General features: G+C 46.2%; 1 protein-coding gene across 1 annotated transcript in view; it reads left to right on the forward strand.

Moving 5' to 3' along the window:
* Positions 1-27,845, forward strand: part of Dpy19l3 (dpy-19 like C-mannosyltransferase 3) — a 73,288-nt gene that overhangs the window by 34,854 nt on the left and 10,589 nt on the right. The window contains exons 8-16 of the mRNA XM_006985016.4: positions 845-979; positions 6,575-6,706; positions 7,687-7,788; positions 12,109-12,182; positions 12,302-12,460; positions 15,479-15,601; positions 15,973-16,084; positions 16,638-16,694; positions 20,651-20,733. Coding sequence (XP_006985078.1) covers positions 845-979; positions 6,575-6,706; positions 7,687-7,788; positions 12,109-12,182; positions 12,302-12,460; positions 15,479-15,601; positions 15,973-16,084; positions 16,638-16,694; positions 20,651-20,733 — 977 coding nt within the window. The remainder of the gene's footprint in view (positions 1-844; positions 980-6,574; positions 6,707-7,686; positions 7,789-12,108; positions 12,183-12,301; positions 12,461-15,478; positions 15,602-15,972; positions 16,085-16,637; positions 16,695-20,650; positions 20,734-27,845) is intronic.

Consider the following 27,845-nt stretch of genomic DNA (forward strand, 5'->3'; position numbering starts at 1 on the left):
GGGGTGCCACAGCACTCATGTGGAGATCAGAGGAAAACTCAGGGGAATCATTTCTCCTCCCACCACGGTGTAAGATCCCCGGATTAAACTGGGGTCCGGTGTCTCTACCCACCTAGGTATTTTGCCAGCCCGAAGTTCCTAGAGTACTTTTTAATCCCCTGGTTTTGTCTGAGAAGCAGGATGCTGCAGTTCTCAGGGGTGGCTCTCATTCTGTGACCAAATTAATGATTTCTAAATTATGTGTGCAGGGATGTATTTGGTGGGGTACAGGCACTTGGGTTCTGGTGCCTTGGAGGCCACAGAAGGGCATCGATCTCCTCAAGCTGGAGTTACTGACAGTTGTGCGCAGCCCGAGTGGGTGTTGGAAAACAACCTCAGGTCCTCTGCAGGGCAGCAAGCTCTCTCCACTGCTGAACCACCTCTTCCCTTCCAAGCTCAGCTCTCTTCCTCGGAGCATTTTCCTCCTCTGCAAAGAAAATGTTTTCAAGTTTAAAATGTCCCCTTTACAGTCTACCCTCAAGTAGTTGCAGGAAGCCCACACACAGTTCTGTGAAACTGTCAGAATTTCTGAGCCATTGCTCTTGAGATGTGCTTTGGTATATTACGGCCTCTAGATCAGCGTGGAATGCACATACCATATGTGAATATTTATATGAGAATGTCACTTCGGGGTATTTAGAGCTTAAATAACAAATGCAAGGGTTTTCAAAGCAGCAGTGTGTGCTTTCTCTACTTTTATTTGGTTTATAGGGATATAGGCTACTCCTAAGAAAACTGAACTGCGAGATTTTTTTTATGACTGGAGACGTGTAAATTATCCAAAGCTTTCTCCTTTTTTCCACAGAAGCTGACACTTCTTGCCATTTTCATATCAACTTTTCTCTTTAGCCTGACATGGCAATTTAATCAGTTCATGATGCTGCTGCAGGCGCTGGTGCTGTTCATCCTGGACTCCTTGGACATGCTACCGGCCGTCAAGGTGAGCACTGCCTGCCTCCATCTTCTCGATGAGCACTGATGAGATGGAAACTGGTGCAGACTTGTGACAGAGCTCTTCTGTAGATCTGTGTAATTATTCTGTGGTCACCTGAAGCTGAGTACTGTGTGCAGCCCAGTTTGACAGTCATAACATTTTTTGGTGTGTGTGAGATTTATTTACTTTTTTTGTTTTATGTGTATTAATGTCCTCATAGATGTATGTGGTCCTCATAGATGTATGTGGACCACATGTGTGCATGCAGTACCCACAGAGGCCAGAAGAGGGTGTTGGGTACACCTGGAACTGGAGTTATAGATGTTGTTAGCCATCCTGTAGGTGCTGGGAATTGAACTTGGATCCTCTGTAAGGGTAGTTAGTGCTCTTAACCACTGAGACATTTCTCCAGCCCCTCAACATTTTTTTCAAGTTAAATAGTGCCTCTAGACACTAGAGGGATAGCTCAGTAGTTTTGAGCACCTACTGCTCTTGCAGAGGATCGGGGTTCACTTCCCCACAATCACATAACAGCAACATTCCTTTAAGTCCAACTCCAGGAGATATGATGCCCTCTTCTGGCCTCTATGGGTACTGCATGCATGTGGTGCACATAAACTCATGCAGGCAAATATAAATAAATAAATCATTTGAAAGTATGTCTATCAAGGCACAGGTATCTCAGTCAGTTGCCATTTATAAACATGGCTTACAATTTAAAATACAGTGTAGCTCTTAAAATTTCTTAATATAGATTACCAATTTTTTAATATAAAACTCAATTGGACATATAATCCTTTTGGAGGTGTTTTGTTTTCATTTTTTAAAAAATACTTACTTTTACTTTACATATATGAGTGTTTTGCTTGCATGTATATGTGTACCTCATGCATGCCTGGTGGGCTCCAGATCCCCTATAATTGAAGCTATGGATGGTTATGTGCTGACAAATGAGTGCTGAGGACCAAACCTGACTCCTCTGCAAGAGCAGCAAGTGATCTTAACTGCCGAGCCATCTGGAGACGAGGTCTTACTCTGTAACCCGGGCTGGTCTGGAGCCTCCAGCAGTCCTCTGGCCTCTGCCTTCTAAGTGCTGGGGTTACAGATATGAGCCACCATTCCAGACCGAGCAGTTAGTTATTTTATTCCATAATATTTTATAAAATTTTCATAGTCACATTCTCCCAATACATAGAATGTGTGCTCTTGCTGACTGGTCAAACACTACATATAAAATAAACAAAGCTATCTCTGCCTGCTAGTGTGTGTGCTGTCCTTTAACCATGATTTGATGTGGTCATAAGTGATTGACTGTACTTCCCTCACAAGTACATACCTGTTCACAGATACATACTTAGAGATAGACATGCCCGTTCATAGATACATACTTAGAGATATACATGCCCGTTCACAGATACATACTTAGAGATATACATGCCCGTTCATAGATACATACTTAGAGACATAATCTTAAAAAAAATAAAATCTTGCCAGGTGGTGGTGGCGCACACCTTTAATCCCAGCACTCGAGAGGCAGAGCCAGGTGCATCTCTGTGAATTTCAAGGCCAGCCTGGTCTACAGAGTGAGTTCCAGGACAGCCAGGGCTACACAGTGAAACCCTGTCTTGACAAACCAAAATAAATAAAATAATAAAATCTTTTAAAAAGAGAGTTAGGGGGCCAGAGGGATGGCTCAGCAGTTAAGAATGCTTGTTTGCAGAGGACCCCAGGTTCAATTCCCAGCACCCACTGGCAGATCATAACTGTCTGTAACTCTAGTTGCAGGGAATTGGACAGCATCTTCTAACCTCCACAGGCTTCTGCATGTACTTACATTCAGGTGCTTATACATATTTGTAAGATATAGTCTTTTACCGGGTGCTGGTAACCCATGCTTTTAATCCCAGCACTTGAGAGGCAGAGCCAAGTGGATCTCTGTGAGTTTGAGGCCAGCCTGATCTACAGAGCGAGATCCAGGAAAGGCACCAAAACTACACAGAGAAACCCTGTCTCCAAAAAAACAAACAAAACAAAAGATATAGTCTTTTGAAAGCCAGAGGCTGAGTGCAGACAAGGTAGAATGCACACACTTCTTGTTCCTGTTCCAAGAGCAATGTAAAGCCCTGGGCATGTACACAGAGCAAATGATTGACCATAGAGTTAAAACAGAGATGACCAGTGTGGTGGTTTGAATGAAAATGGCCCCCGCACACCTGTAATCCCAGCACTCGGGAGGCAGAGGCAGGTGGATCTCTGTGAGTTCAAGGCCAACTTTGACTACTGAGTGAGTTCCAGGAGAGGCACAAAGCTACACAGAGAAACCCTGTCTCAAAAATAAATAAATAAATAAATACATACATACATACATACATACATACATACATACATAAAAGAAAAAGAAAATGGCCCCATAGGCTTATAGGGAGTGGCACAGTTAAGAGGCGTGGCCTTGATGGAGGAAGCCTGTCACTGGTGCCTCGAGATTTCAAGGGCTCAAGCCAGGCCCAGTGTCTCTCTCCCTGCTGCCTGCTGATCCCGATATAAAACTCTTGGATGCTTCTGCAGCACCATGTCTGTCTGCACACAGCCATGCTTCCTGACCATGATGAAAATGGACTGAACCTCTGAACTGTAAGCCAGCCTTAATTAAATGTTTTCCTTATAAGAGTTGCTGTGGTCATGGTGTCTCTTCACAGCAATAGAAACCCTAAGACAACTAGAAACTTCCAGACCAGACGGAAAATGTGGCAATGAGTCACCTGTGTTTCCTTTTTCCTTCACAGATCCCTGAGTAGACACTTGAAAAATCAGAAACCCAGAAATAGCAGTAGATTCAGACAGAAAAGCACAAGAAAACCCTCTCTGCAGCAAAGGACCAGAAAGGAGAAAACTTAGCAAGACAAAAACTAACAGCTCATGGCGGCCAACACGTTCCAAACACATGCAGCTCCCCTCCCACCTCTGCCAGCAGCTGATGGTGGGAGCACCTGGATTTCTGCCCTCACCCGGCTCTACTGAAGCACGTCTGCTTCCTGTCAGGGCGTGTCAGAAAATCTGGAGCTTTCACCATCTCCCACAGGCCACATGGGGAGCCTGACTTCAGCCCCCACTTAGCTGTGATGACATCCTTTCCCTCCCTGCCAGCCGAGTATCCACTGCCAAGGTCGGAACGCTGAGAAACCTCGTAGTCAGAAAAACACCTGGTACCCAGTGCTCGCCCTGAACGGGACCCCATCTCAATCCCCTTCTCCCAAAAGAGGGCAGAAAGAATGTAGGAGCGGGAGGATGGGCAGGAGGACTGTGAGATGTGACATGGCCACCTCACCATGAACTCACCGCAGCTGTGGCTCCCTGCCCTTGATGATTCGGCATCCCAGCAAGCAACACACATTTCACTCAGTGGAGAGGACATGAAGAGGAAGGGAGATGTTAAGAGTGCCTGGGGTTGGGGGGAGGAAGGAGCTGGGGTGCATACAGTCAGGCTCATACACATAAATTTAAAAAAAAATTAAAGCAGGTATACCCCCAATCATGTAGCTGTGTCAAAATGGCCTGTAGTGAAACATTGTGATCGTAGTGACTTTTCCTACTGCAGGGACAGAACAAGTTAAGAATAAAAGGTTTGTTTTGTTCCATGACCGCAGAGAGATTTCTGTCTATCTTGGTGAAGACCTAGTGATGGGCTGGCTGGTTCTGTGGTGTCCAGAGCACAAGGCAGCATTAGAGTCAGCAGGCGGGGAGCAGAATCAGGGATCAGAGCCAGAGCTGCCCATAGCTGCGAAGGCCTGATGCCAGTGACCGCCTTCCATGTCTGGGCTCCATCTCCCAAAGACGCAGCTCGTTGACCTGTCAGCTGTGGTTGCCTGCATAAGACCTACAAAAGATCAAGCCAGCCGAAATCCTGGCCTCAGCCCCCACCCTCGGTGGCCGCGGCAGTGGATAGTTACTAAGGAGGGAGAGTCATTCTTTACTGAGGAAGGGCCCTGGTAGGTTTTGCACGCTGTGATGGATATCTCACTCCCACACACTTATGATCAGTACTAACTGGACTTAGTGGGCTGTCAAAAAGGAAAAAATTGCTGGGTGGTGGTGGCGCACGCCTTTAATCCCAGCACTCAGGAGGCAGAGCCAGGTGGATCTCTGTGAGTTCGAGGTCAGCCTGGTCTACAGAGTGAGATCCAGGACAGGCACCAAAATCTACACAGAGAAACCTGTCTTGAAAAACCAAAAAGGAAACAATTAGAAAGACCTGAACTTGGGAGGGAGCATATTGGGGGACATAGATAGAAACGGGCTAGATATAATCATATTCACTGTATACATGTATGTAATTCTCCCCTCCCCCTCCATAAGGTACCACAAGCTAGGGAACAAGCCTTACAAACAGAAGCCTTTGTGCGGTACACTTCAGAATCAGATCTACACAGTTAGGCAGTGTTTTGAAGTTTAAGTTTTCACAGAATAGTCATTGACATGAGAAGATTGTACACAGTGTGGAGTGTGGAGTTTGTATGAAGAGGGAGGTACCGTCTGAACCCGCATTGCCTCTGTCGGTAATGGCGTTGGGTTTTAACTCTCGACTCTGCCGTCCTATCAGTTACTATTCCTTTTCCTGTTTTTCTGTGCACAGTAAGGTGTATTGTAATCCTAAAAACCACTAGTATCCTCAGCCCTGTGGTCCTGGGACACCAGGCATCGACAGAGCCCGGGGCCTCACTTCTCCATGTGTGAAGCAGATTAGTTTCCTTTGAGTTTTAAAAGTGTGAACCGTTAGGGAAGTCAGGTCTGCTGAATAAAACTGTTGTTTTCCATAGGTCTGTGTGAGTATGAAATTGAAAAACTATCAACTTGCTTTGAAAAAGGTTTACTTATTTTTTTCTACATATATGTGTTTGCCTGTGTGTATGTGCACCACATGCATGCAGTGCCCACAGAGGTCAGAAGAGGGTGTTGGATCCCCTGGAGCTGGAATTACAGGCAGTTGTGAGCTGTCATGTGGGTTTTCAGACTTAACTGGGGATGAATACAAACTAAATGAAGTCATTCATGACACGGTCCTGACGTGGATGGTCGGGAAGTAATGGGAAGAGATGAAGTCCTGACTGTTGGCTGTAGATGCTAATTATAAAAAGAATTGGGAAGAAAACTGAAAATTATGAATCACATTTTGTCATTTCCCCAAGTAACCTTTACCCCTTTGTTTCCCTTTTCATTAATGTCACAAAATTTCAAATATTCTGTTACTGGGCTGGAGAGGTGGCTCAGAGGTTAAAGAGCACCCTGCACCCACATCCAGTGGCTCACGACCGCATGTGACTCCAGCTCCAAGGGATCTGACGCCCTCTCCTGCCCTCTGGAGGCACTGCATACACACATGGTCAAACTCATGTGAACACACACAATTAGATAAAAATCTTTAAAACTTTCTCTGTCAGTAAAAGTGAAAAACAAGTGAAATTCATACAACGTTGTGCCCGTTTATAGACGGTGTTTCTTGGAGCTAGGTACATGTTCTGCATTGCTTGTAACCTGAAATGTGACCACTGTGTCACCGTGGCTTGGTCTCCTGATGAAATCTCCCTGGTGTCATCTTTGTTGCAGGCCACCTGGCTATACGGCATACAGATAAGCTGCTTGCTCCTCGTCTGCATGCTTCAGTTTTTTAACTCCATGATTCTGGGATCGCTGCTCATCAGTTTTAACCTTTCAGTATTAATTGTAAGAAAACTTCAGGTAGGACTTTTTAAGTTTTTATAAACTGTATTTATTTTTAAAAGATTTTCATTTTGAGCTCTGCATGTGTGTTTTGTGAATGTGCACGTGAGTGCAATTCCTGTGGAGGACACAAGAGGGCACTAGATCCCCTGGACCTGGAGTTATATGCTGTTGTGAGCTGCCTACACTGGGTGCTGGGAACCAAACTGGGGTCCTGCAAAAGCAGTACACACTTGTACCTGCTGAGCCATCTCTCAGTCCTATAAAATCTATTTTTGATTGTGTGGCTCTCTGGGCCTTATTTGCAGGGTCAGTGCTAGGTAAGATCATTGAGGTCTTCCCTGCCCCCCCCCCCACCTAGTATCCTGCGTAGCAGCTTCCTGCCCTGTGAAAGCTGCCTGCTGAGAGGGTGTCTCCCAGTCAGTTCCAGTTTGGTTTCTCCACAAACCCTGTGTTCACCATGTAGGGCCTTAAGGTCTGTTACAGTGGGCAGCCAAGAATTGGTGTTTCTTAGGGTCTGCTGGGGCCTTCCTGTCCCGTAACTCATACGGAGGTCTTCATGTGTTCCCACCAGGGTTTTCATTTAACAACCTGTGTCTTCTAGGGACAGCTTGTTCACCCATGCAGGTGGCCTCTGTTCATCTCCTTTGTTCAGTTGCATCTTTAAATCACCTTACAAAGTAGTGGGTCCCACGTGGTCGTTTCACAGTCTTGGTGTCACCTCACCAGACCCACACCTTCCCTCCCTCTTCCCTGCTTTGACTCTAACCACCGATACCCCCTTTGCACTTTCACATGTAAAGTTACTAAAGAGAAAGACCCCATGAATAGGTTTTGTTTCCGTGTGTGTGTGTGTGTGTGTGTGTGTGTGTGTGTGTGTTACACGAGCCAACATTTTAAATCTTTGAGTAATCTCACATGATTACGAAGTTATAGTTAACATTAAAGTATATTTAAATGTTCATTAAAAATTAAAATACAGTTCTTTCATTTTTTAGAAAAACCTAAAAACTGGGACCTTCCTGACTAGGATTGGGAAACTATTGTTGCATTTACTTCTAGTTTTCTGTTTGACACTTTTTCTCAACAACGTTATTAAGGTAAGTTAATAAGTGAGATTGAATCCTTTCTGAAATGTATTTATGGGATTGAAGATAAGCTTAGAACTTTTTTTTTTTTTTTTTTTTTTTGGTTTTTCGAGACAGGGTTTCTCTGTGTAGCTTTGCACCTTTCCTGGGACTCACTTGGTAGTCCAGGCTGGCCTCGAACTCAGAGATCCACCTGCCTCTGCCTCCCGAGTGCTGGGATTAAAGGCGTGTGCCACCACCGCCCGGTCAAGCTTAGAACTTTTAATTAGAAATAGTTCTTTTTATAAAGCGTACTTGAATCCCTGAGTCATGATTGATTGACCTAGCAAGGGACACACATGGTTTTGTTGGTTTTGATTATTCATTTCTCTTCCCTTTCATGACACATCCTTATTAGTCGCTTTTCTGTCGCTATGACAAAGCAATTCAGAGAAGAGTTTCTTAGGGCCTATGGCTCCAGAGGTTTGAGTCCGTGATGGTGAGCCAAGCAGGTTGAGAGCTCACATCCTGAACCGTAAGCAGGAAGCAGATCAAACTGGGAGTGGGGTAAGGTCTTACACTCTCAAAGCCTACCCCAGGGACAACACACTTCTTCCAGCAAGGCTACACCTCCTGAGCCTCCTCAGAGAGCGCCGCCAACTAAGGACCAGGTGTTTAAGTGCCTGAGACTCTGGAGGACATCTCATTCAAATCACTGTGGATGCCTGAGACTCTGGAGGACATCTCATTCAAATCACTGTGGATGCCTGAGACTCTGGAGGACATCTCATTCAAATCACTGTGGATGCCTGAGACTCGGGAGGACATCTCATTCAAATCACTGTGGATGCCTGAGACTCTGGAGGACATCTCATTCAAATCACTGTGGATGCCTGAGACTCGGGAGGACATCTCATTCAAATCACTGTGGATGCTGTCTGTCTTAGGGTTCCTGTTGCTGTCATGAAACTCCATGACCAAAGGCAAACTGGGGAGAAAAGGGTCTATTTTGCTTACACATCCCCAGTCACAGTCCACTGACAGAAGCCAGGGAAGGAACTCACACTGGACAGGAACCTGGAGGCCATAGAGGGGTGCTGCTTACTGACTTGCTCCCCATGACCTGCACAGTCTGCTTTCTTAACAGAACCCAGGACCACCAGCTCAGGGATGGCCCTACCCATGGTGGGCTAGGTTTGCCTGTAGTCTGGCATTATGGAAGCATTTTCTCAATTGAGGCTCCTCCTCTCCTAAAACTAGCCAGCACAGTGTCTGTCCTTGAGCTCATCAGATTGAAGGCTCAACTTTTAAAACATTAACTATTTTATTTGTTTTGTTTGGGAGGTTTTTGAGACGGTGTAGCCTAGCTGGCCTTGACCTCCACATCCTACTGCCCCTGCCACCTCTGTGCTGGGACTACAGGTGTGCACTACCTGCCCCACAAGGTGGGCTTTAGTGGGATTTTTTTGTTCAAAAGAAGATGTGAGTTCATTTTTACTAAGTTAAAATGAACAACCCGAGGCTGGGATGTCATTGTGGGCATGTATGAACTCAGCATGTACAGAGCCCTGAGTGCTATTCCTACCACCAAAATAAATTTAAAAATAACTAGATAGTAGAATAACTCATTTAGTACCTGGTCACTGTGTAGAATAGGCTACAATTCACAGAGCTCTGCCTGCCTGCCTGCCGAATGCTGATGTTAAAGGTGAGCACCATCATGCCAGGCTTTACTAGGATTTTTGATTGAATGTTCTGTGGCATAGCTTTCTTTACTGCTTGTCTGAGGGCAGGCTTTCCCTCAGGGTATACCTCTTGGACCTTGGTGCCCCGTTGGTTTTCGTTTTTAATTTTATTATTTTTATTTTATGTGTATGGATGTTTTGCCTGCATGTGTGTCTGTGTACCACATGTGTGTCTGGTGCTCCAGGATGAGGCATCAGGTCCGCTGAACCAGAGTTACAGATGGTTGTGAGCCACCATGTGGGTGCTGGGAGTCAAACCTGGGTCCTCTGCGTGAGCAAACAGTGCTCTTAACTGCTGAGCTGCCTTCCCGGGCTCCCACTTGTCTTTAAGCTAGAGCAAAGGTCTTGTGATTTCATCCGACACTCTGGCACCCCACTCCTCTCTTCTCGAAGGCTGGTCTAGCAGAAGAGACACCTGTAAACATCTTCCTTCCCCGCAGAGGAGAACCGCAGTCTCTTTCTTCTTTCTCCCTGCTGACTGTCAAAAAGGAAAAAAAAATTAGTCAGTGAACCACAATTAACATGCCACTTTTTTATTTTGTTTTGGTTTGGTTTGTTTTGGTTTTGGGTTTTCCAGACAGGGTCTCTCTGTCTAGCCACAGCTTGTCCTGGAACTAACTTACTCTGTAGACCAGGCTGCCTCGAACTCACAGAGATCCACCTTCCTGTGCCTCCTGAGTGCTGGGATTAAAGGTGTGTGCCACCACTGCCTGGCTGCCACTGTGTCCTTAAACTCTGTATCATACCTGCAGTTTCCTAATTGGAGGACTCAAAATTATTCCGAAAAGGAGCCAGAGAGATGCCTCGGTTGGTAAAGTGTTTACCACCCAAGCACAAATCCTCAGCTCAGATCCTCAGGTCCCATAGGAAAGGCTGGGCGTGGTAGCATGTGTCTGTAATCCCAGTGCCCAGGAGGCAGACAGGCATATCCCTGGAACTCACTGGTCAGCCAGTCTACCAGAATCAGTGGGTTCCAGGTTCATTGAGAGGTCCTGTCTCAAATATTAAGGTGAAGGAAGACGCCTGACATTAACATCTGGCCTTCACACATACACATGTGTACTGCACGCATACACACACAAACAGAAAATGTGCCTATACTGAACATGTATAGATTTTTCTCTTACATTTCCTAAATAACACAGTACAGCAGCCACTTATATAGCATTTATTTTATATTTGATGTTGTAAGTAATCCTGCACTTAGGAGACTGAGGCAGGAGGTTCCTGAGTTCAAGGCCAGCCTGTGCATCTAGCAGTGCAGTAGACTGCTTGCTTAGCATGTGCAAAGGCCCTAAGTCCAATACCTCGAACTGCCCCCTCCTCCCCCCCAAAAAAAGAGTGCAGAAGAACGCTTGTATGCAAACACTGCATTGAAGACTGGACTATGAAGGGTTCCCTAAACCATTGTCTGTGATAATAGCAAGGATTGACTTCGCTCACTCACAGCTTACAGGTGCAAAGCTCCTCTACATTCCCGCTTGGCAGACTCGGTGATCCATCTGCTCTTTGATTTAACTGGTAGAGACCTCTGAGCCTAGACTTCTGTTTTTTGACACTCCAAAGGATAAGAGTCTATTGATCGATCCTTGCTGAGTGTTTCGGCAGAGACCTACGACAGCAAATTAGAAAAAGCAGTCTGTGAACTCCTTGCACATACTGGACCCACCGGAAGCGTTTCCCTTGCTCCAAGCAGTTGCAGTTGCTGCTCAGGGGCACAAGCCACATTTTTGCCTCATTGTTAATGAACTTATTTTGTTTTCTCAATTGTGACTTCATCTTAATTTTTTTCTGCCTTTCTTTATCTGATATTATTTTCCCCATTTTTGTCTTTAAGATTTTATTTTTGCTGGGTGGTGGTGGTACACCCCTTTAATCCCAGCACTTGGGAAGCAGAGGCAGGTGGATCTCTGTGAGTTTGAGGCCAGCCTGGGCTACAAAGCGAGTTCCGAGACAGCCAGGGCTACACAGAGGAGCCCTGTCTCAAAAAAATTTTTTTATTTTTGTTGTTTTTAATAATGCATATGTGGGGAGCAGGGGTTGTACATATGAGTGTGGCACCCATGGAGGCCAGAAGAAGGCATCAGATCCCCTGAAGTTGGGGTTACACACAGTTCTGAGCTGCTCTACTGGGGTGCTTAGGAACCCCGCTCAGGTCCTCTGCAAGAGCGGGACAGGCTCTTAATTACCCACCTGAGCCACCTGTTTGTATTATGTGGATTTTTATAATTCGTAAATAAAAAGTAAAATTACAGAAATTAAAATTACAGTATGTAATGGTGAACACTGGAATTGGGGGCATCTACACCTTAAGGTCACGTCTGTCCAGAGATATCTGAATGAGTCCTGAAAGCCACACGGGCTGTGTACCTGCTTGAGATTTCAGATCATTTTGTTGATGTTTTCTGATATAAAATGAAAAAGGTCACCTTTCCTTGATCTACTTTGCACGTTGAATCCATGCAGCTGTTTGAATGAAGGATCCCCTTAGAAGGGGAGAGGCAATGAGGCGGAGGTGAGAGCTTGGGAACGGCTCCTCTGCGCTCTTTCCATCACAGGCTGTCAGGGAGACACTAATAGCTCATTTCCTTTTTTCTTTTGCTAATAGAAAATTCTTAACCTGAAGTCAGACGAGCACATCTTTAAATTTCTGAAGGCCAAGTTTGGGTTTGGAGCAACCAGGTATGACCGGCTTCAGACCTTGCCTGCTGTTTCCCACCGAAGCCCCAGAGCCTCCCGCTCTCCCCTGCAGCTCCTTGCCTGTCTCGGGTGTGACACCCCCCGCCTCCCTTCTTCCCCAGGGATTTCGATGCGAATCTCTACCTGTGTGAAGAAGCCTTCGGCCTCCTGCCTCTCAACACGTTCCAGAGGCTCTCAGAGACGCTGCTGTTTTACGCATACGTGTTCGTCTTGTTGGTCACCGTGATCACGGCTTCAGTGGTTGCCTTTCGTAACCTCAGGTAGGCCGACACTCCTGCTTTAGTGACGTTGTTCTGGACGGGAGCTGGGGAGGGAGGGCGAAAATACGAACGGCGAACACACCTGTTCATCTTCAAAAGTGGCTGCAGTGCAGCGTGGGCTGCGGCCCTGTCCGGCCGGCATGCTGGGTGCGCCCATCTCTAACGAGTTGGGTGACCCGCCGGTCCGTCTGTCTCCATCCTCTTCGGTGAGGCTGCTGTGCAAGAGTGTGAAAAGCCACGGTAAGGACCGGAATGGTGTCTCGTGCCAAGACCCTTTCGTGGGCTTTAGCTGTCACTAGCCGGTGCTGCTGCTGTCAGGTCACCAGGCTGGCGTGGTTTCAATGATTCGTTCCCTGGGGCTTTTTTCTTTCTTCCTCTAGATTAGACACATGCAACCCGGGTCCGGCTACCAGTGAGAGTTAGAATGTAGCACCATACAAAATATGAAATGACTGAAAATGTGGGGGGCTGGAGGGGTGTTTTGTTTATGTGTATGCTTTTTTGTTTTTGTTTTTGGTAACTCCATCACATGATTCTCAAGTGAGAACTTTGTACACAGTGACAAAGGCCTGGAAGCCTAGCTACTCAGGAGGCTGAGGCAGGAGGATCACAAGTTCAAGGCCACCCTACACTAAAATGAGTTCAGGGACAATGTGAACAACTTAGGTCCTGTTTCAAAATAACAAGGGAAAATTAGGTCCAGACAAGTGGCCCAGTGGTATATCACTTGTCTAGCTTGCCTGAGGCCCTGGGTTTGATTCCCAGTACCAGAAGAATAGTTATTGTTGGTTTGTTCCCTCGGGTCTCAGTTGAAGCTCATAAAGTTGGTATGGACCATAATTATGAGTGTTTACTGAAACTTTTATGTACTCAGGCCTGTGTTTAAGACTTAGCAGAAGAAAGCATCAGGGAACACGAAGGTTTTTTGGAAGACTCATAGAATACTTCCCTCCATGCTGATGGGTTTTACATTTACAATCCATGTTTCATTGAAAAAAAAAGGAAAAGGTGACTCAACTGTCATTTGTGAGAGCTGGAGTTCTCAGGGAAGCCCCTTCTCGGTGTATTCCATAGCTAGTTAAACTGCTGGTGAACTGTGATTCCCAGTCACAAGAACGGTGGTAAGCGTGAGTCCAGAGCACTGCAGCCTCTGGTTACTAAGCAGGGCCTGAGAGATGGCTCAGCGGATTCGGGCGCTTGCTGCTCCTCCAGAGGACCTGAGTCCTCAGCACCCGTGGTGGGTGGCTCGCAGCCTGCTGTGATGCCAGTTCCAGGGGCCCTCACACACAGACACACAGATAGAAATCTTCTTGAGAAAGAAACTGAAAATACTTCATCTGTTGTCAACTGGCTCACGGAAAACCTCAGCCCCCTGGGCAGGAAAGTTCTTCTAGATGGCACAACTAGTGTGACTAAAGAGACACAGGTGTGAAGTCGGGACAGGAGCCGAGGCTGTCCAGGGCAAGGGCAGAGTCCGCTGAGGTCACCGTGAGCTGGGGCTCTGGCTGGAGGCTGGCCTGCTCCAATAGAGCGTGCTTCTCATCCTTCCCAGTGCTGTGACCCTTAAAACAGTTCCTCATGCTGTGGGGACCCCGATCACGAAGTTATTTTCTTACTTCATAACTGTACTTTTGTTCCTGTTATGAATCATAATGTAAATACCTGATATGCAGGATATCTGAGATGTAACCCCTGTGAAAGGTCATTGGCCCCCCAAAGGGCTTGCGGCCCACAGGTTGAGAACTGCAGCATTAGAGGGTCCTCATCTACCTGTTAGAAGTTCAGGAGGTTTTCAAGGAGAAGCACTATGTTCATTAAAGAATGGGGGTTTCTTAATGTGTGCTGACTAGTGGTCAAAGGGTGATTCTTTTTTTTAATGTTTATTTACTTTTATTTAATGTGTATGTGTATTGTGCCTACATAACATGCTTACAGTACCCTCAGAGGCTATAAGAGGGTGTTAGGTCCTCTGGAACTGGAGTTACAGACAGTTGTGAGTTGCCGTGTGGGTCCTGGGAATTGAACCCAGACCCTCTGGAAGAGCAGCCAGTGCTCTTAACCGCTGAGCCATCTCTCCAATTAGAAATTAGCCAATCTCTAATTTCCTTTTTAAATGTTTTAAAACTGGGGCCAGAGAGATTAACAGAAGTTAAGAGGCTAGTTTGATTTCCAGTGCATACATGGTGGCTCACAGCCAGTCCCAGAAGATCCATTGCCCTCTTTTGGATTCCAAGGTCCCAGACACACACACACACACACACACACACACACACACACACACACACGGTACACACACGCTGCACACACATACATGCAGACAAAACACCCGTACATATAAAATAAAAACAAAAAGGAGCGAGAAACAGTTTCTGCAGCTGGACCTGGTGGTGCACACCTGTAATCCCAGCACTCTGAAACTGAAGCAGGAGAACTAACGAGTTCAAATCCAGCTGGAGCTACGTAGTAAGACCCCGTTCAAAAATAAATAAGTAAAGAAAATAGATGGATAAATAAGAACACAGTTAAATGATATTAAGAGTTAGTGTTTTTTCTACTGGGTGTTTAACATTCACACTATCCAGTTGTGTAAACTGGAGCATCCTTTTAATAATAATAACATTCATCTATTGGATATAAATAATGAGGCATTGGTAGGTGAAATGCCCCTTGATCCATTAACTGAATTAAAAATTCATAGATAAATACATGTATGTGTCCTGGAACTCACTCTGTAGAGCATGCTGGCATGGCCTTGAATTCAGAGCTCTCCCATTTCAGGCATCTCCAGAGGATTTGTTCCTGTTATTCTTTAAAGAATTGAATCTGTTTACATTTTTATTTAAAATCTTCTGTGAAATTGTAGTTGCTTAGTTGCTGATGCATTTATATTATGATATCAAGTCTCAAATCCCACACTGATGGATGCTGATTCATTCCCTTGTGGGGAAAATAACAAGGTCCACCTAAATCAAAGCTACACATCCGGCTTTGACGTTGCTCATTTGCTGTTTTCTCCAGTGACTCCGCGAGTCCGCAGCCCATGGGTCAGACAAGAAAGTGTGCGGTTGACCTGAAACCAGAAGCCGCTTACAACTTAATCCACACTATTCTGTTCGGGGTCCTGGCGCTGAGTACGATGAGGTACTTCCATCTCTGCTGGTTTCTTTGATTTAACTTGATGGCTCTTTAATTGATGTTGTCTAACAGCAGGATTCAGAACCTGGCATCACCTTGTTGATGATTCTGTCCCCATACATCTGCCTTCATGTATTCTCTTCCCTCTCTGAAATATCACTGCTGATGTTTTCCTTAGTTGCAAATATTCTCCAATGGCTTACTTACATGAGTGCTCCTAGAAAGTGACGGAATGGATTAGTAACCCTCCGGCTTCTGCGCAGACTGACAGGACAGTCTTGCGTGTGGGAACTTCCCTCCCCGGCTCCCTGGCTTGCTTGCACTGAGCAGACGCTCACCCAGCAGGCACTGTGACGTCCTTCTCTCTGCCGTTTCAGGATGAAGTACCTGTGGACGTCCCATATGTGTGTGTTCGCATCGTTTGGCCTGTGCAGCTCTGAGATCTGGGAGTTACTCCTGAGGCTGGTTCATCTCTGTAACCCAAAGAGGGTCAGTGCTGTCCTTGTCCATCCAGGTGGAAGTGAGCCGTAGAGTTTCTTCTCTGTCGGGGTTTAGTAGGTGCCAGGTGTCACGTAGAGTAGATACAAAAACTAGATTGTTGTTGTTGCTTTGTTTTTGAGACAGGGTTTCTCTGTGTAACCTAACTGTCCTAGAACTTACTCTGTAGACCAGACCAGCCTTGAATTCACTGAGAGATCCACCTGCCTCTGCCTCCCAAGTTCTGGGATTAAAGGCGTGTGCCACCACCGCCTAGCCCTGTCAATTATATTTTTGAGTCACTTAATATTTCTACATGTCAGATATGTTCACCATACACAGAATTTAGGAATGCAGTAAAAAACAAAAAAAGCAAAATTAAAACTTGCCAATAGTTCCATTGTCCAGAATTGCAATTGTTATTATAAGCCATTTTCGACAGACTGGAGACCGACACTTCGTTCAGTTTGTTTGATTTTGATGCTGTCTTCAAACGGTGTGTGTGAACAAAGCCAGCCTGGGAGGCCGAAGAGTCCAGAGATCTTAACAGAGTCTTTTTCCACAGATCTGGGTCATGCGGTATTCAGTGCCCATAGTCACCCTGCTCTACCTGTGCTGTAAGGTAAGGCTGACTCAGGCATTCTTTGTTTGGAAGCAGAGGGCTTGTGGCATTGGTAAAGACTTCCTTTGAATCTTGTTGAGTGGCCATTGATAGGAAAAACGGTCTTTAAAAGCTTGGAGTTTTTAGAGGTCAAGCCTTACAGTATGAAAGCCATTCATAAAAGAGGGGAAAAAAAACAAACAAACTTAGAAAAAGCCATTCCTTTAGTTTCAGCTCTTACTGGAAGCAGATTCTGAAAATGTTTTCAGACCTATTTTGAAACAAATAAGGCAGGAAAAAGTAGTTTATGTAGAGAGAGAGTTTTAAGATAGCACTGACGTTAACCTGTACATTATATTAAATGCTTTCACGGGAGCTGGACACATGGAATAAACACTGTAGTTCATCTCTGGGGCCAGGTGTGGTGGTACCCGACAGTAATCTCAACGCTGAGAGTCTGGGTTGGGAGCATCCAGCCTTCAGAGCTAGCCTGGGCTTCATAGTGAGACCTAAACAAGACAAGGAAGGAAAGATCGACCCTCTCCCCAACCCGAAGACACTGTAGTGATGTGGAGGAAAATGTCGTAGTCTCCTGTAACTGACTTGAAAGGGCCAGGGCACCCCTCAGAGACACTGTCATCATCATTTTTCCACTTGGTGATTCATTTGTTATGTCTTTGAGATTTATAGGCCTTGAATTATCACCTGGGGATTTATAGCACAGAATACTTAATCGAAGTGAACTCACTCTCTCTCTCTCTCTCTCTCTCTCTCTCTCTCTCTCTCTCTCTCTCTCTCTCTCTCTCTCTTCTCTCCCTCTCTCCCTCCCTCCCTCCCTCCCTCCCTCCCTCCCTCCCTCCCTCCCTCCCCAGAGGTTTTTTTGAGACAGGGTTTCTCTGTAGCCCTGCCTGTCCTGAAATTCACTCTGTAGACCAGGCTGGCCTCATACTCACAGAGATCCACCTGGCTCTGTGTGTGTGTGTGTGTGTGTGTGTGTGTGTGTGTGTGTGTGTGTCCCCGTCCCCGAGTGCTGGGATTAAAGGTGTGCACCACCATCCAGCTCTCTTGCCCTTTCTTAAACCAAAACCAAACTCAAACAAAACAAACACACCTTCGATATTTGTATGTGCGTTTTAAGTTAGAGCAGTGGACTAGAGGTTCCTGTGCAGAGGCCCTGATTTGCCAGGGTGGTCAAGAGAGAGTCTGCCCGCAGCTTGGCCTCCAGACGGGCCTGCTGCTACTGTAACACGAGTGATTGTGAACAAAAGACTTCACGCTTGGGCACTGCATGTGATAGTCCGTGTCCTGTCAGAGCAGCTGCCGTCACAGGCAGTGCCCACTAGCCCCGGATTTCATTCTTGGTGTAAAGAAGTGAAACAAGGTAAATGTTTAATAAGCAGCTTGGCAGCTTCACCTTAACCTGGAATTATGAGGGTTAAACCCCTGCAAGCTCAGCATTGTTCCGTTACTACAGCTGTGGGAGCAGGACAGTATGGGAGCAAGAACTGACTCTGTCTGTGTGTGTATAGATGCATATGCACATGTGTGTGTATGTACGATTGTTTGTGTGTGCCTGTCTGTATGCATGTGTATGTGTCTACGTGTGTATGTGTGCATATGTGTGTGAGTGTGTATGCGTGTATGGGGGTGGTTGGGTGTAAGCTGATTCTCCACTACTTGTTGAAATTTGATGAATTATTTTAAGCTGGTTAAGGACTAGGTGATAAGATTGAGGAAGGGTTTAGGGAGCAAATAAAGCATGCTCTAGATGTTTGGTTCTTACACGTGGTCCCCAGGCAGCAGCAGCAGCAGCAGTGAACTAGGAAATTCAAGATGTGCATTGCACTCCAGACCCACCGAGTCAGAAGCTCATGCTCAGCCTTGGTGAGGATTTGGACAGCATTGGGTTTGTGAGACCTGCTGCTCTGTACTAGGACTTGCTCACGGGTAACCATGTCCCAGGCGCTGACTGCGGATGGTGTAGCGAAGGGCCGGCCTACCTTCTGCATCCTTTGATGCTGATGGCTCCTACCCTGTACCAGCCAGTCATTTCCCTACACATTGCTATAGCAAGCCCCGCCCGGTGGGAGCAGAGTCCCCTCCTCTCCAGAGCCACGCCTGTGGGGGCCAGTGGAAGAACTGGGGTGGCCGCCACTGCCAGCAGCAGCCAGCAGTCGTCCTGGGGTGAGAGAATTGGGATTCTGATGAGTTTCTCAAGACTGTTGCTCAGGCCTTGGGCAGATAGCAGGAAGCTTCTACTCACACTGTACAAAATCCTTGAGCTGCTTTATCTCAAATATGCAAAGTAAAGCCAGGCATTGTGACACATGACTTCATCCCAGCAGAGGCTGACCAATCTCTGTAAGATCAAGGCCAGCCTGGTCTAAGGAGCTAGATTCAGGACAGCCAGGGCTACACAGAGAAACCTTGTCTAGGAAAATATATATATAATAAAATCAGAGAGAACATGAACAATATAGACATTAGGAGTTTTTCCCTGACACCAAGACTCTTTTCCATCTGTGCCAACTGTTAAGCCTTTCTGTCAGTGATGTAGCTGTTTGAACTAAGCCTGGCTTGAGTTTCACTGGCAGTTATAATGTGGGCTCATTCTTCTAGGATAATCCCATTCAGAGGGAAAATCATGTGCTAGGCTCCTCAGAACCAGAGATTAAAAGCATTTACTCTGGTCTCAATTAGCTTATTGGATTGTGAAATCCAAGCTAATCTATTGCATTCTGTTAAAAGGTGACATTTAGTTTTTATTTGCATATTATTTAAGGAGTTTCCCTCAGGACGCACTAGATGTTTAACATTCTTCCAGTATCAGCAATTTTAAAATTAGAAAAATAAAAAAAAAATTAGAAAAATATCCAATACCCATTGAATTCACAGATATACCAAAATAATCGGATTATTTTATTAGATAAATGTTGGTATTTTGTTGATTGTCAAGTAACAGGGACAACAGATTTGATCTCTAAAATACTTAGAGTGAGTCAGGAGTTTAGGCTAGCCTGGGCTACATAGTGAGACTCTGTCTCAGAACAGCAAAAATAAGAATTAATAGAAGAAGTGGTGCTTGGTCCACCATCATTTGAGAATAACTAAGATTTAATTGATTAATGGACTAGATTAGTGGTGGGGAGGAAGGTTCTTTTTACATTGTGTCTGCATAACCTGAAGTGACATGAGTTGACCAATGGCATAAATAACGAAGTCAAATATATTAGATTCTCCTGGAGAGTCCAGTTTCCAACCGTCTTTTCCCACTGTGCCAGCATTTCTATTACTGTGTATCAACCGTTTGCCCAGAATTCTAGCAGCAGAGTAGAGTCATGAGACTAACGAGCAGGTTTACAACCTGTTTAGAAGCAGGTTCTGGGGCACAGCTCTGCTGCTTTTAAGCCTGAGTGAGTCAGCCACCTCCCCAAGCCACAGTTTCCATCCTGAGAAACAATCTGATGGTGATGTTCCCACTGCGCCATCTGTCTTGTGAGTTAGGTGAGGACAGAATGGTATCCTGCTTTGAAAGCCTTTCGTGTGTGTGTGTGTGTGTGTGTGTGTGTGTGTGTGTGTGTGTGTGTGTGTGTGTGCGCGCGCGCATGCAACACCCACTGAAGCCAGAAGAGGGCAGCAGATCCTCTGGAACTGGCGTTACAGTCTGCTGTGACCTACCATGTGGGTGCTGAGAACTGAACCCTGGTTCCCCCTGCTCTTAGTCACTGAGCCATCTGTCCAGGTCCAACAGTAACCTTTTGTTTTCAAAGCAGCATAAAAGTCTATATGTAAAAGGTAACAGAGCCTCTGACCCCATTAGCTTCAGCAGGGATGATTCTGGAACTTTGCAAGGTAAAGCGGTTCTGATTCCAATTGCCATTTCTGTTTGGCTCCTGAGTATATGATCCAGTTTCTCTGTCTCTGTTGTTTACTCTTGGTGATAGTTACAGAGGTTCATTTTTTGTTTTTCGTTTCAGTCCTGGCCAGGAATGATGGATGAACTCTCGGAGTTGAAAGAATTCTATGACCCAGATACAGTGGAACTCATGGACTGGATTAGGTAAGAGGAACTTCTCAAGTTTAAAACAGAATGCCTTTCTGAAGTCAACTGTAGATCTCATTCGTCTGGGGGAGAGAATTGTTTATTTTCTAATGGTGAAGAAACATCCTTTTTCTTTTTTTAATCAAACTTTTCTTTAATACTCTGAATTTGGAAGAAACTCTTCCTGGCTGAGTGTGGTGTCACACACCTGTGACCCCAGCACTGAGACAGAGGTAGAAGCTGTGAGTTCAAGGCCAGTCTAGGCCACATAGTGAGACCCTGTCTTTAAACAACAAAAGGATTCTCTGCAGCTACATCCCCTGGGGGAAAGGAAGTACTCGTTTGAAGTGGAAAACAGGATCAGGAAATAAACTCCTAACACTGACAGAAGGGAGAGTGGGATTTTATTTACCCATGAGGCTCAGCAGTTGAGAGCATGCACTGGCTGCTCATGCAGAAGACCCTGGTTCAGTTCCCAGCACCCGCACCTGGTAGTTCCCAACCAGCTGGGACTCTAGGTTCAGGACCTCTGACCCTCCCTCTGGCCTCCCAAGCAGCTGAATTCACATGCACACACCCCAACGGATGTACCCACACAGGTTTAAAAACAAAGACAACACCGTTTACTTTATTTAACTCTCAGTAAAGCTTAGTTTCTACTTTTTGCTGATTTTATCTTTATTATTTCCATCTGAATCCTGTTCAGATTTGCTGTTAATGCTGACACACACATGAAAGTGTCCTTTCCGTGGAAGTTTTCAATTAAAGCTCACTGCAGGCTTCATTAGACTCATCATCACACTGCTTACTTTACAGTTCTTACTTTACAGAAAAATGTACTTATTTTTGTTTAAAACATTTTCCTTAGCCCTGCATAGTGGTGTATTCCTTTAATCCCAGCACTAGGGAGGTAGAGGCAGATGGATCTCTGAGATCAAGGCTAACCTGGTCTACACAGAGAGTTCTAGGATAGCCAGGGCTACAGAGAGAGACCCTGTTTCAAATTTTAAAAATTAATTAATTAAAAAATAAAACACGTTTCTTTTTTTTTCTTCCCTCCCCTCCCCATCCCCCAAACAGGGTTTCTCTGTGTAGCTCTGGCTGTCCAGGAACTCCCTCCGCAGACCAGGCTGTCCTCGAACTCAGAGATCCGCCTGCCTCTGCTACCCAAGTGCTGGGATTAAAAGTGTGCGCTACCACTGCCCAGCAAACTTTTTCCTTTTTAAAATCATTTGAATTATATTCTTACGTGTGTGGGTGTTTTGCCTGCATGTGTGTCTGGTACCCTGGATGGTTGTGAGTTGTCATGTAGGTGCTAGGAATTGAACCCAGGTCCTCTGAAAGAGCAGCCAGTGCTGTTAACCACTAAGCCATCTCTCCAGCCCATAGAGAAGATTTTCAATATATCAACATCGGAATGCCCTAGCATGATATTGCTTTCTTTTTCTTTTTCCTTCTTTTCTTTTTTTTTTTTCTTTTCTTTTTTTTTTTTTTTTTTTTTTTTGCCTGAACGTGGTTGCATTACCTCAGCCTCCAGCCTCAGAATGAGGCTTGTGTGTTTCAAAGTTTTGTTCAGAACCCTGACTCTGATTGGCAAAGACAAACTTCTGTACCTCACAGCATGCCCATGCTCTGTAGAGTGAGTGCTCCTCTTTATAAGCAGGAGTCTCCTGTCCGGCACACACATGCGTCTTGAAGGTGTCGTCCACTGTCTCCATCCCTTAGGATTTTAGCAGCAGCCTCGTGGGTCCCTGCCTCGACTAGTGCTTACTGGCCATGCCCGTTAGTACTGCTTCAGGGGAAGGGATGTCAGCTGCTTGCTGCTTGGGTCTCCTGAGCACCAGGCATGCATTTATAGAGACTTAAGTCTAAGTATCTGTGTGGCTTTGGTCTCAGTGTCCAACTGGATTTGACTGGACAGGAGTGTAATTTTTGACATGTTTCTGGGGGGAGGGGGGCAGCACTTTGCCCTTATTTATTAACTTTAAATCATGATGGGTAATGTTGGAGTAAATAATTCTTTCTGTATTTATTGTAAATAGGGAAAGATTATTTATACATATAAAGAGAAGCTAATTCCTTTTGTACTAATTGATTAGATATTTATAACATGTTCATCTGGAAGCGAGGCTGGTCCTCTCTGTCTATATTTTTTAAGGATTTATTTTATCTTTGTTATGTGCGTGAGGGGATGTGTACTTATGTGGGGGTCTCTACAGACTCTAGAAAGGGTGTCAGATCCCCTAAAGCTAAAGTTGTAGGACATTGTGAGCCACCAACCGTGGGGACTGGAACTGAGCTCAGGTCCTCTGAAAGAGTAGCAAATGCTCTCGGCCTGGGCCTCTTCTCCAGCACCGGTCCTCCGTATTTTCAAGATGACTCTGTTGGACGTAGTGCCGTAGACTGCGTCGTGTAGATGGCGGCTCTCCTCTCCCTGGGACCCCTTACGTCTCCACCTGTGTTCATGGCTTGCAGAAGCTAATTATCGTCCAGACGATTGCAGCAGAGCCCAGACTTCTCTGGCTGTCTCCAACTCAGCATTTATTATTTTCATGGTTTCCCCTCAAAAAGCATATTTACAGCAATGGCTCTGGCTCTGCAGAAGTGTGGGTGAGACGAGATCCCGGGTCCAAAGGAGGCTGTTGCTCTCCCTGCTGGGGACTGGCCTCAGCATCCTAGAGCCCCTCAGCTAACAGCATCTTTGTGGCACACTCGAGCACTGTGACTTATTAGCTGGTTGGCTTCTTCTTCTTCATTTCATTCTCAGCAACTGAAAGATTCATATTGTTCTAAAAATATTGCTTCGTTACATTGTCATCTAATCTTGCCTGTTTTCCCCTAAAATTCCTCAAATCGAAACGATTTTTTTTTTTTGTAAAAAAAAAATAGCTGCTTGGCATGTTTGTAAATTAAGCTTAAGTGATGATGAATGTATGCCAAAGTAGGGTCTATTTAGACACAAAATATGTTTGTTTAAATCAACATTCAAATCAGCTGTGGTCGGCAGGCTTCGAGTCTCCCTGTAAGGGAGTACATTTAATATTCTTATTGTTTCTTAGTACTAGAGGTTGAACCTAGGGCTTCACACATGCCAGGTAAGCATCAGTCGACTGCTGAGTATCATCCCCAGACCTCTTTTTACTTTTTATTTTGAGGTAGGGTCTCACAAAGTTGCCCAGGCTGGCCTTGAGCTCACTGTAGCCCAAGCTAGGCCTTGAACTTTGAGCCTCCTGCCTCAGCCTCCCCATAGCCAGACTTAGAGGCGTGTGCTACCATATCTCGCTTTAGTATTCTTTCAACCTTCCGATTTCTCCAGTCTACTTTGGCTCCCCTGTGGAGATTGGTCACAGGGTGTGTGTTTGCTGCCAGGAGAGAAGACTGCAGCTGGGGACCCAGCGCATCACTGGTGGGTACCTGCATTCTTACATCCTGACTGTAGCTGGGGACCCAGCACTCACTGACGGGTACCTGCACTCTTACATCCTGACTGCAGCTGGGGACCCAGCGCATCACTGGCGGGTACCTGCACTCTTACATCCTGACTGTAGCTGGGGACCCAGCACATCACTGATGGGTACCTGCACTCTTACATCCTGACTGCAGCTGGGGACCCAGCGCATCACTGACGGGTACCTGCATTCTTACATCCTGACTGCAGCTGGGGACCCAGCACTCACTGACGGGTACCTGCACTCTTACATCCTGACTGCAGCTGGGGACCCAGCGCATCACTGGTGGGTACCTGCATTCTTACATCCTGACTGCAGCTGGGGACCCAGCACTCACTGACGGGTACCTGCACTCTTACATCCTGACTGCAGCTGGGGACCCAGCGCATCACTGGTGGGTACCTGCATTCTTACATCCTGACTGCAGCTGGGGACCCAGCACTCACTGACGGGTACCTGCACTCTTACATCCTGACTGCAGCTGGGGACCCAGCACTCACTGACGGGTACCTGCATTCTTACATCCTGACTGCAGCTGGGGACCCAGCGCATCACTGGTGGGTACCTGCAATTCTTACATCCTGACTGCAGCTGGGGACCCAGCGCATCACTGGTGGGTACCTGCAATTCTTACATCCTGACTGCAGCTGGGGACCCAGCGCATCACTGGTGGGTACCTGCAATTCTTACATCCTGACTGCAGCTGGGGACCCAGCACTCACTGGCGGGTACCTGCACTCTTCCATCCTGACTGCAGCTGGGGACCCAGCGCATCACTGGCGGGTACCTGCACTCTTACATCCTGACTGCAGCTGGGGACCCAGTGCATCACTGGTGGGTACCTGCAATTCTTACTAGCTGGAGCAAGGGGAGACACTCGGGTTCAAGATGGCTAGCCTTAGGATGACATGCAAAAAACTCAGGGACACATCTAGTTGTCTCCCATGTTAGTGTAAGAAGTTGTATCACACTACTCTGTTTCAGAGTGTGGAGAGGAGGCTTATCCATCAATCAGTCACCACCACTCCACCCCAACCCCTCAGGCTCTGCGGGGGGCCCACACCTGTTCTGGGCTTCACTGAACTGCAAGGCCATGGAGGTCTGGGATTCCTGCAGGGTGACTGAGGACACAGTGGAAGATGCCATCGCCTTGGTGGGAGTTAGTAATTGTCCCATCTTGAAAGGAGCCCAGCTGTGGTTTTCTAGGAGAGAGAACCTCAGACACAATAGTACTCATGAAGGGGCTGAGGGGGCTGGAGTCCTATGAAAGCTCTGGAAGCCTTTAAGTTATCAAGCTTCCTACACCTGAAGTTATATGCTGATTGGTACAGTTCAGTAGCTTCTATATGAGCACCAGCTGTGCGCACACAGGACACCAGGGGACACGTGAACACTGGTGGCTGTCCATTACACTGCCCCTTCATCAAAGCAATGGGTCTCTGCCGGCCCTGCTGACTGTGTGTTCCCCATGCTCTTTTTTTATTGATTGATTGATTGATTGATTGATTGATTGATCGATCGATCGATTTTAGAGACAGAGTTTCTCTGTGTAGCCCTGGCTGTCCTGGAACTCACTGTGTAGCCCAGGCTGGCCTCGAACTCACAGAGATCCGCCTGCCTCTGCCTCCCAAGTGCTGGGATTACAGGCATGCGCCCCTCCTGTAGTTCCCCATGCTCTTACTTCACCCAACCTCACAGCTTGTAGAAGCTTCACAAGTGTGGTCGGAAGGTGTTTGGATTTTAGTTTCCTAATGGAATGAGTGTGTAAATTTATAAACCAAGAGTACCCAGGCCTGGGACTCTAGCACTTCCCTATATTCCTAACACTTGGAGGGGGACAGGAACTTTGAGTGCTCAAGGTCATCCTTAGCAACATAGTGAGTTGACGGTCAGCTTGGGATACTTGAGACCTTGTCACAGAGAGAGAGACAGAGACAGAGAGAGAGACAGACAGACAGAGAGAGTTTTATCTCTCTCTCCCCCTTCTTTCTCCCAGATGAGGCCTTGCTCTGTAACTCTACCCTTTGCCACAACTCTCAGCAAATTCTAATTAACTACATTTGCGTAGAGCCATGTTAGCCTGCAAGGACCTTTTGTGGAGCTCAGGTCCCTGGGTGTGTAGCCCCAGCCCTCTCTAACACTGGCTACAGAGATCAGATCTTCTGCCTTCTTGTGTCCCTTTACAGGCTTTAGGTGTGACCAGAAAGCATGTTCACTTCAGCAAGGCTGACTGTGACAGCTTCCTGGCCTGGTCATGCCATGTGCCAGTCTATCCTGGAATGCAACATTTTTGTTGCCTAGAAATTTTCTTGTGCAATTAAGAGGGATCTGTAGATGGGAATATTTTGAAAGATGGCATTTTAATTACTTGCCTTTAGAAGATTTTCACTAGAAGTAGTCTCTCTGCAATCAAGAAGCTTGCTATGTGTGGAGTGTTCTCAGCACAACTGAAAAGCACACGCTGAATTTCTTCTGCTTTTAATCAGGTAGAAAGAGTTGCATGTGTTTATCTAAGTTCAGACTTGAGGTGCTGGTGAGCCTCAGGAAATGTGTATGAATGTTTGCCTGCCTGTATGTATGAGCACCCTGTGTGCACAGTGCCCTCAGAGTCCAGAAGAGGGCGTCAGATCCTCAGAGCTGTAGTTAGAGACCTGTGTATTCCCATGTGGGTCCTCTGGAAGAGCAGCCAGTGCTCTTAACCACTCCAGCCCCTTGCCCTGAACCTTTTATATTGCATGAATCACTTCTCCTAGCCACATAATTCTGTTATTTGAAGTGTCCAGTAATTAGCTCAGCAGTAATTAACCTATTGAAGCTTGGCACTTCGAGACTAAATGACATTGGGGCCACCTGTGTCTCCTGCTCTGCCAGACGTGGAAACCAGGCTCCTTTCGCCATGTGTTCTTAGTCTATGCCATGCAGAAGATACGTTATCGTAGGCTTATTGCAGTGGGGTGGCGCGCACCATTGAGAAGATCCAAGGGGAATGAAGACTGGCCTGGGAAAATAATGGCTCTGCCTTTCATTCATATTTATTCCCCTTAGCAACTGTGATTCAGTCTAAAATTTAGAGTATAACTAAAATTTAGACTCTAAATGGAGGGTAGGAAGACAGACAAGGCCCAGGACAAGTGTTAAGTGAGCCTTAATTGAAGTTCTCTACCTACGCATGCCTTTATTTAAACCCTCCCGGGCCTTCATAACCCTCCGGTTCCTCCGACCATGTGGGACCAGTGTCACACTTCCCTGTAAACTGTGGATCTGGGGGACAGAGCAAGTGTCTAGCTGGTCTGTATTCCTGAGTCTGCTTGTTAGAATGCTGACAACCCCGTCAGGCCAGCCAAGCTCATGCTAGAGTTTTAGACTTCAGCGAGGGCGAGGGCGGGTGCAGATGATGTGTCTGTCATTCCTTCCCCGCTCATTGTAATTCCATCCGCTTTCCTCCCCTCACCCGGGAAGCCTCATTGGAATGCAGCAGTCGATGAATGTCATGGTTAGAAAGAAACCTCGGATTTTCTAAAAGTAATTTATTTGTAAGTGTCATCACTCGAAGCACAGCGTGTCTTGCCCCCAGACATCCATAGGCCTTTGCTGGCCTGCGTCCAGGCTGTATTCTTAGTGTTAAGTTGGAATAAAGATAGGAATGCAAGGAGGCGTCTCATCCGCGGCAGAACAGGTTGC

The sequence above is a fragment of the Peromyscus maniculatus genome, chromosome 1 (assembly GCF_049852395.1).
Source record: "Peromyscus maniculatus bairdii isolate BWxNUB_F1_BW_parent chromosome 1, HU_Pman_BW_mat_3.1, whole genome shotgun sequence".
Taxonomy (NCBI): Eukaryota; Metazoa; Chordata; class Mammalia; order Rodentia; family Cricetidae; genus Peromyscus; species Peromyscus maniculatus.